The following is a 9,907-nucleotide window of genomic DNA, read 5'->3' as shown; positions in this document are numbered from 1 at the left end:
CCTTTCGGCTATATCACCCCCGGGCCAGGCCCAAGAATCATTGCCGGCGCACCGGCCTGCGTGCGCCGGCAATAGCAAATTTTCCACCGGCCGGGCCGCCGGCCGCGTCGGCGACGACGCCTCCCCGCCCGCCCCGAATCGGCCGGGGCCATGCCGTGAAATAGCGCCGGCGAGCGTCAATCTTCCTTAGACGGCGGAAGTGAAGAGGAAGGCCGAGGTACCTCCCAGGGAAGGTTCCAATTTACTGGTTTTGCCCAGACGGGATAATTTTGTTTTTGCCACACGGGTTTTTACCCATTTTACTTTTGCCCGTTTAATCTTTCACAATTAGCTTCTGCAACTTGCCCAGATCAGTGTTGAAATCAAAGTTTAACTACGAGTATAACATGTGCCCACTGCCGCTATTCAGCACCAAATGCATGGACTAAGACCGGCAAATTCGCACCCCACACGCTTCATAAAATACACACGGAGCGTTCCTGTTTCCCGGGTCAAATGACACAGACCACAGTGCCATCGTGACTCTCGCGGATGAATTATTGGAGCGGTAGACATGGCAACGTGAGCTCTCATGCATGCGGCCACCACCAAGGCCATCGCAGCCAACCGCGGGCTCAAGTTCGTTAGCCATCACCTGTCACCGATATCTCATTCCGATTCCGATCAGCCGGGGGGCGGTACTTCCAGCCTCGGGAGAGAGACGGCCCGCGCGTCGCCTGCTCGCCGGCCGCTTTCAGGTCGTCGTCTCCGGCAACCATCGCCGTCCGCCTAGTACTGGCGTGCCGCCCGCTACGCAGGCAAGGGGGCGCTGCCCCGTTGTACTCCGGTTTCTTCCGCGTTTATTGGGCGGATCGATGCTGACGCCGTCGACGACGATGTGCTCTTTTTCTTCTCCGCGGTGTGCCGTATACTGAACTTTCTCCTGCGCCTCGTTTCTACACTGCGTATAACGTCTTGTGTGTACTGGTTCGTAGTACCGTAGAACCATTCCTTATCGTTGTCCCTCTCACGTATTTGTTTTGGATGGGGTTGTCCAACTTTGTTGTATATGGAGCATGGGACTGCTTCTTTGAATGGTGGTAGCATTGAACTTTCATGTAAAATTTTGTTTTCTTATACAGTACCCAAGAGTATGGTATTATCCATGCAGGATTTTGAAAGCTGGACTATTTGATTAACTATGATGTTTGTTTCTCTTAAGTCGATTCAAGGCATTGCGACTAACTTGTTCGTCATGATATTTAGCTACACGAACGGCTTTGCCAACGGTTTTTTCTTGCCATTCCTTAGTTTGAAGAAAGGTGAAAAATTATCACCTCCATGAGCTTATAGTAAGGTTAAATTCCAAACTACCCTCGTTCCACTCTTGATATTGGGTGTGATGGCAGCCTTTTTCTACGGAGTATATATAACCATTAAACTTGTATCCGCCTGACTCGGATACAATTCGTCCCTTGCAAAAATAGGAGATAATTCGTCCCTTGCAAAATAAAAGGAAGATGAACAATGTGCTATGTGGTGTGAATGACCTAGCTAGGGCAACAATGGGCGAAGTCGTGGGCTCATTGACTCGTGACTGCTATGAGAGCATGTCTAACAGGCCCCATATAACCCGCCCACCCCGTAAAATTCCGGCGACATACGGGGCAGGCGCGGTTTGGGCCGTCTAGCAGGCCCCGTATTCGGGCCGCCCCGTTTCGGCAGAATACGAGGCCCAGGAAATCGGCCCCGTCGCCCCGTACATATAGTGGGCGCAGGTGCGAGTGAGGGGTTAACCCCTCACTCGCAACCCTAGCTCCGCCGCGCGCCGCCGCCTCCTCCTGCTGCTCCGGCGAGCAATTAGCCGCTCCCCGCCACGCATTCCACCCCAAAGCTAGGATGGACTCCCGCCGCCGCGAGAGGGCCTCGCCGGCGAGCGGATCGGAGCGATCCCGCTCGCCGGACACCGTAGAGGAAGCGTGGCGGCTGAAGTGCAAGCTTTCCGCCGCCGGGAGCCGTCGCGCGGCCTGCAAGTACGCCGGCGCGCTGTACGTGCCGGACCCGCTCCGCGAGTTCGCCGCGGGCGGGCGGTGGTACAAGCAGGACCCGCCGCTCAAGCCGATGAGCGGCGAGGCGTTCGAGAAATGGCGCGCGCAGTGGCAGCGCGACCGCGCGGCGTTGGCGGAATGGAGGGCGACCATCGGCAGCAGCAGCAGCGGCGGAGGAAGCGGAGGCGGCGAGGAGGAAGCGGCGGCGGCGGAAGAGGAGGAAGAGGAGGCGGCCTACCGCCGTGCGGTCGCCTTGTCCGAGGCGGATGCCGCCGAGAAAGCGGCGGCGGAGGCAGAGGAGGAGGCGGCGGCCATCGCCGCCGTCCGGGAGTTCGAGGCGCGGCAGCGCGGCAGGCGCGGGAGGAGGCGGCGAGGATCGCCTTCATCCCCTACGTCATCCCGGACGACTAGAGGTAGGTTGATGCTTAGTTAGATGTAGTATGATCCGTAGTATGATCAAAATGTATGTATGATCCCTAGTATGATCAATGAAGATGAACTTCCCGGGGTTTTAATTTTTGAAAATACGGGGCGAAATACGGGGTCTGCTAGACGGCATGGCTCGAAATGGAGCAGTTTTTCGATACGGGACGAAATAAGAGACTTATACGGGGCAGCGAAATACGGGGCCTGTTAGACATGCTCTGAGTATTTGTCTACGCTTGATTACCAGCCAATTGGCTTTTCACCGGGTGTGAATTAGTTAATAGAGGGATCTATTTCAGCGTTCGTCTGATCAAGCCAGAGAAAAGAAAAACTAGGAACACAACACTTCCAAAAGACAATAGAATCACTTGAATAATCCTGTATCAATATGTTACAATCCTCCAACTTATAGAAGACGACCATAGTCTTCAAAAAGCCGTGACAAAAGGGGAAAACTACATGTAATCCAAAGAGAGTCACCATGTCCTCAATTTGGGCAAAAAAATCCTAAGTCTTCCTGTGGAAAACAGGAAGAAAAATACCACCTACAGCTACAGGCACTCGCAAGCCTCAACGTGTATGTCCCTAGCTAGTGAATTGAATCTCATGAAGAAAAAAAAAAGATGATCGCCGCTCAATCCATCACAAGGAGCGGTTCATGAGCCCACGCACGACGACCAAACCCAGAACGAGCAGGTGATCCACCTGCGGCCCGACAGCCAGCGTAAGCACGTCCTCGCCCAGAACGACCCCAGCCGCCGTCTGCTTCCGGGCGACCTCCGCCACCACCGCGCCGCTGCTGATGACTCTGTAGTCCGACTTGCGCGCGCAGCAGCCGTCCACCCTGTAGCACGTACCCGCGCCGCCGTGCATCGTCACGGCGGCCCCGCCCTTCTTGGCCCGGCGCACGCTGAACCATGGCGTCGCCTCTTCTTCCTCGCCGGCGACGTGGCAGACCTCCCACCTCCTGAACAAGCCGAAGCCCTTACGTCGAATCCTGATGAGAGTGTTGCCGACGCGGTCCATGAAGAACACCTCACGGCCGCCCTTGCAGCCGTAGTTGTCGATGCGGAAGGCGACCTCGCCGTCAGCGGTGTACACGGTGCAGCCGTTGCCGTTGAACACCAGGGACTTCATCCACACCGTGTACGCCTGCTGGCTCGGCTGACCATCGGAGTAAGAGCAGGGAGACGGCGAGGGCGAGGCGGCGGCAGGGAGGGGCTGGACCTTGGCCATCGCCGGGATCGAAGAAGACTGCTGCTCTGCTCTAGCTGCCGAGTTTTGATGAGATGGTTGGGATGGTGGGGTGGGTGCCAGTCGCTGGTTATTCCACCTATTTATAGGTGGTTGTATATTTTGGGCCGTGATTAGTTTATGGCACTGTACGCGTCACGCGACACGATAGAATAGTGCTAACCCAAAGTTGTTTATGCTCGATCTAGTACTATTCCCGTCAGCAAGACATTATCGCCACGTTTAGCTGGTGCTTGTTTTACCATGACTTGGCATAGTGGTTAATGGAAATTTTAGGGATACCTAATGTTTCTCCTCCATATAGCACAACACATGCGCTTGTGCGCCATTTTCTTCGTTGAGACGTCGTTTTTGCAGAAGTTAAACTTAAGGTGTTGTCGTGGTGGTATTTGTGCTGCTGCTGTAAAGGATGCAACACCGTAACATAATTTTTTCTTTTTAGCTTTTTCTTCGTTTTTTAGTTGTGTGCATCTGAATTACCATTAGGGTATGACGTTGTAATTGATATCTTTGCGATATTAATAGATTCTTTTTATCAAACTTTTTTTTGCAGTTGAATCGATATTAATTCCATGTATAGTGTGAAGGAATGCCTATACGTATGTAGCAGGATACCACTACACATATTTCATAGATTCTTAACTCTATTAGTAAAGGGTTTTGCTAATTCAAGCCTAGAGCTCAGCTAAATCCACTACCGTCGGATCAGCACACCTCGATGCCCACCTTATCCACTATCCACCTCATCTCCTCACAGCTGCTCTTCTCCCTTTGCACGCACAACGCCAGAACAATGGAGAGAGGAGGCAGAGGAGATACCACCAAGCAGAAGTCGAGGCACCACCGCGTCGGACATAGCCGATAAGAATTACATTGGAAATGTGATTCTCGAGGGGAACTCCTGTCTCCTACTGCTCACGCCCGCAACCTTCCTCTATCGTTCCCCACCAGATCTAGGGCCGTTGTGCCCTTGTCATCTCCTCTCTAGCGACGGACGGTGGTGAGACGGGTGAGGGTCTCTTCCTATTAGTAAATTAGGGCTAGTTCCCGCGTTAGGGTTTATGTTGGGCGCCATGCTTGTGCTTTGGAGTGCTTCAATGGGGCTTGCGGGCCGACTATGGAGACGTTTGGTGGTGGATCTCCTCTTGGTGGTGCTCCTATGGACGGAGACAAAGGTGGGGAAGGGCTGCACCACCGACATCTCCATTAACAATAAGGTCCAGGTTTATGGTGGTAGCCTATGTTGGAGCGGGTGCTTAAGCTAATGTCATTAGATCGAGGAGGCCATCGGTAATATTGATACTGCGATTTGGATAATCCCGCACGGTGGCCCTGGCTTGCCACCTTGATCTTTGGCCGATGAGGCTGCCTCTCCAAACGCCTTTGAAGGTGTCCTTTCAACCTCCAGTTTGGAGGCGCTTTGGTGGATTCAGGTCAGCGTTCGTCGCACTCACAGCTCCAACTGGTTTCGTCCCCGATGGCGGTGAGGTTGGCCAGCGATGGTGTGGTAATTCTGGTGGTAGAGAGAAAGGAGCCAATCATGCTTTGTGTCAGACTTTTAGGGCTCTTTCTATAAACGTTGAGGGTTGTTTTGCATTTTCTCTTTTTACTGGTGTCCTTTGTAATTTGTACTCTCATCGTAGCTGGCCACGAACTACAGAGATGGTGATGGCGAGTCGTGACCTCGCCGGAGGAAGGACCCACCTGGCTGGCCATGGCGGGCCAGACTTTAGCGAGGAAGAAACCTTAGAGCATCTCCAGTCGCGTCCCTCAAAAAGCGTCCGGCATAAATGATTTGGGGCACGTTTGAGACCGCGCCGGACAAAAAGAGACCAAAAATCTGTACAAAAAAGAGGCCCTTTCCAGCCGCGTCCCTCAAACAGACGTCCGGATGCATGCATTTTAATAAAGGGGACCACCCCATGTGGGAAAAGTAGGTGAGAGAAAGTGTGGGGAAAAAGACTAGCATGTGGGGACCAGGGGCTGCATGCATGCATATGGGCTCTCATTTTGTGTCCGGCGTCCCCGGTAGAGACTCTATACCGGGGACGCCGGACACAAAATGAGGCTCTAATTAGCTTTGGGGGACGCGACTGGACAGCTTTTTTCCCCATTTTTTGTCCGCCGTCCCCCAAACGCCGTTTGGGGGACGCGACTGGAGATACTCTTAGGGTTAAGGAGGGTGATGGGTGGCCGGCACCGAAGAAAATGGACTGTACTATTTGGTGAGCATCTCTCGATGAAGCAGGCCCCAGCACCCACGCACGCTCAGGGAGCCAAAGATAAGTACATGTGCCTAATTAGCCTTTTAGGCCCTTGCTACATGCTAAGGACGTAGATAACCTGCGCTTAGTTAGCTGACTAATTCTGAACTTCTCATCTCTTGTTTAATTTTTCCATGGACCGTTGATGTAATTCACACTATTGTTTTCGCTCTCGTTTTCTCTGATGTCCTTAGGCCGGCGAGAGCCACATCACTGGTTAATTGTTCTACAGCAACACTTATCCATCCACAGACGGCAATTGACAGATTACCAGAAAAATAAGCTCCATCATTTTGCATGCATAATCTAGATTACTGCATTGCTTAGCCCGTCTCCTGTGGCGATGGCCTAATCTTGGGGAAGCAGTATGCAGTTTCTGTTGTGACGACCGAATTAAAATGGATATATATGGCTCTGCGTTGTGTGGTGCTGAGCAGGAGTACAATGTAGTTGGGTCAAAGCGGTTAGCTCCCAACTACAAGGACAAATGATCAGGACACGAGATGAACGCGAAATGCAGTGTTAAGCAAAGCGAGGCAGGCCCCTGCCGAACATATGGGAGCCTTGTGCAGATCAGCAACTCTGCTGATAATGGAGGCTACTTAAATATTTTTGTAGAGGAGACTTCGATCTGAAGATCATTCAGTACGCGATGATGTATTCAAGTGCACAGAAATGAGGCTGTTGCCGCGGGCGGCGGGCCGTGCGGTCGCAGCGGCGCCTCGTCGCCCCGCTAAGCTTCGCGTCCTCGTCGCTCCCCTCCCGCGCGTCAGGCAGGCCAGTTGGGGCTGGCCGCAGCCTCACCGTGGGGGGGCGCGTCGGCGACGGCTCAGGCCGGCGCTGCTCCGGCTCGGTCCTGGCGGCAGGTGGCTGTTGCGGGCGGCGGCGCCCCGCGTGGTGCTGCTCCGTCCAACGGCGGCTGTGGACTTGGGCTTTAGGGTTTCGGCCAGATCTGGGCTTGTGGGCCCAGATCTGGGCCTGGTAGGGCCTGGTCGGAATCCCTTCTGCCGTGACGGGCATGGTGGCCTTCAGTCATGGCGTTGGCTGTCGGCCCCCGGATCTGTTGCTCTGCATTGGCGAATCTTGCAATCCCTATGTCCGTCTTGTTCGGCTTTTTCTGGAACTGGGTTCCTAAGTCGGCGTGTGCTCGCCGGGGTAGGCAGCATGTACTGCAGGTGCTTTTGCGGCTGTAGTTTCTCCCTCCGATCTATCGTGGTCGCGCTACTGCAGGGTTTGGCGCGCTGTGGATGTTGCGGCCGTCGTGGTGCCGCCGATCCAGCGTCGCGACGACTGGTTTCGGGTCCGGCCGGGTTGGCCAACCAGCTCTTGCGTCTCTCCTGCGGGTGACTTTAGCTGGGGCTAGGTCATAGTGTGGCTTGGGTTGGAGGTGCGGCAGCGAGTTTTGTTCTGTCCGCTCTGCATCCTCACGACGACGACCAGATTTCGACCCGGTGGGATCTAGGCGAAAGCTACGCATGGCCTGGCCATTGCCCGTGACGGCGTCACCTTTTAGGTGTCGTTCCCTTGTTGAAGGCGTCCCGATTTGAATCCCCCGTTTAGAACTGATGGTTTTCGTCCCTCCGCCCCAACCTGCTAATCTTGATGGCCCCGCTTTGGGCCAGCTTCTCTTGTAGTGTCTTGTGGATCACCCTTTGACCTCTCGCTGGTGTTCCAGCCCCCTCGCTTCGTCAGCCTGGCTGCTTATACACGGCCTTGCTTCGGTAGCTGATTGCCCGCCTAGTGCCTTGGGGGGCTTTGCTAGGTCGGCGTCTGGTCGTAGTTTTGGCCGGTGTGCTTATCCCAATGCCAGTGGAAGATGTTGTGTTTCGGGTCTGGACCTAACCCGAGCTCGGGGGGTGGTGGTTCGGGGTCTGGGTGAAAGCTTTGCAGGACCTCGGTCTCTGCCGACGACGATGACGCACTCGTGCGCCATGCACCTTCTTGGAGGCGTCGCCGCATGACCCCCTCCCCTTTGGATCCTCAAGCTCTGCTAGGCTGCTGACCCGTCGTCGAGTCCTCCTTGAGCTGTGGTGTTGGTGCGTAGGAGGTTTTGTCGGCGTGGACTAGGATGTGCTCGCTCCGGTGCAACAGAAGACAAGGCTCCCTCAACTCTGGCGCTAGGCGGCGTTCTTTGTGTTGTCTTCTGTTGTTTTTCTCAGTTTGCGTTCGGTGTGTGTTGTAACTCTTGGTGTAACTCCTGGCCGGTTGATGGCTTCGTTAATTCAAAGCCGGGCTCATTTCGAGCCTTCTGTTTAAAAAGTGCACAGAAATTATTCGTACGTGATACTGTATTTTATGCTTACTGGACAGAGGGAATCTTTTACTGGAAACTAATCAGATAAAATCAGCACGTACACGGAGACGTGATTTGATTATGGTCTGAGAGGAACTTTCTGACCAGATCGTTGCGCTTTTTCTGTATGTTATACATGTACCTCTCCAAACTCCTCTGGAAGATGTATAGAATACAAATAACTAAAGTTGACACCACAGTGATTGGATCAGAGCAGTGCTACATTTGTACGTAGTGACATCAATGGGGGCATGTATTGATTTGTATCATCACAGGTCGTCTGCTTCGATGGTTGCCTAATTTAGGGTGCACCATGAATTTTTTGTTGCAAAGAGGTCAGAGGTACAAAATTAAAGTTAAAAAGCACCTTCAATAAAAATAGAATTACACATAAGTCCATAAAGAAATCGGGGTTGTTTCCTAGCTCTTGCACTCGCCTGTGGTGCACCGTGAGCGAAGATTGATTGTTGCCCCACGCCAGAGCAAGAAAAACGTTGTTGGCGCGCTAAACAGAAAGTCGATAGTCGGAGTCAGAAGACGCCGTGAAACATAACGCCGCCCCGGAGAAGAAAGTGATGAAGAAGATCTGGCCTCACTAGCTTGGTGACGATTGACGAAGCTGAATCCTGCCGAACCTCGCTGGCCGGAGAAGAAACCATCAAACCGAGACACAAACTAGATGCAACACACCAAGCCATAACTGGATTCAATTCATCATTCCATAGGAGCGGCAAGTAGACGATTTTTCCGCCATGCTCCATTAATAACGAGACACGCACCAACGAGGTGGACAAGGAGTCGGGGAAACATTATTTTGAATTCGCACGACATCATTGCCGATTGATTAAAACCTAACCCTCATAGACCTAATTACACCACCACAAACTCACTCTTGGGTCCCCACTCCTCCCACCATAGGAAGAGGCTAGGGGGCCCTTTCCTCTCTCGGCAACTTTCTTGTCGAGAGAGGCAAGTGCTAAGTCTTGGGGTTCTGACCTTTTTACGATGAAAAATCTTCAAAATTCTTGGATCAATCCAAACAAGTTGGAAGATTTAACTGAGGACATGTTGCTGACAAATGGTATAACTAAGGGAAACTTTGCTAAACTAATTACACGAATGCCTTGCTGTGATGGTTCTTGAGGTGGTCAAATTAGAATATTCCTTTGACCACTTCTAATGAATATTGCAAAGAAAAAAGCTAAAAATATGTTATATTCTAAAGAGCATATATGTGGTTCATATACTACAGTGTAAAGGCTACATTCTCAAAAGAGATGTATAAAGCTACTTTTTGTAATAAGGAGCTCACATGTAGAAAAGAAAAGCTGTTTTTTCCTTCTCCCTTTGAACTGAAGTTGGAAAAGGAATATAGTGAAGTGTCGAGCGGGTGAACAAGAGCAAGTCAGCAATCACACGGTTTATTCGATGTACTTTCCTAGCGTGAGAAGTCTGAACTGTTGAGTATCAAATGCAGTCCTGCTCACGTCTGAACAGTTCATCACACGAAAAACATGCAAAGGAGAGAGCATCATATATTCATATGTACCACACGTACGTAAGGAGACCGACTAAAGTAGTAGCTACTTGGTGAGATACACGTGTGATACCATCTTGTACAGAGCGTACGGTGTACATGCAGC

At 52.3% G+C, this 9,907-nt stretch overlaps 1 protein-coding gene across 1 annotated transcript; it reads right to left on the bottom strand.

The window, feature by feature from the left end:
• Positions 1-2,837: 2,837 nt before the first annotated feature.
• Positions 2,838-3,745, bottom strand: LOC124667382 (protein LURP-one-related 11-like). The gene has a single exon (XM_047204672.1). The coding sequence runs from the start codon at positions 3,687-3,689 to the stop codon at positions 3,096-3,098; it is 594 nt and encodes a 197-aa protein (XP_047060628.1). The 5' UTR covers positions 3,690-3,745; the 3' UTR covers positions 2,838-3,095.
• Positions 3,746-9,907: the final 6,162 nt, after the last annotated feature.

The sequence above is a fragment of the Lolium rigidum genome, chromosome 6, assembly GCF_022539505.1.
Source record: "Lolium rigidum isolate FL_2022 chromosome 6, APGP_CSIRO_Lrig_0.1, whole genome shotgun sequence".
In the NCBI taxonomy this organism is placed as follows: Eukaryota; Viridiplantae; Streptophyta; class Magnoliopsida; order Poales; family Poaceae; genus Lolium; species Lolium rigidum.
Note: the sequence above shows the minus strand (reverse complement) of the source record. Positions and strands in the feature narration are given on the sequence as shown.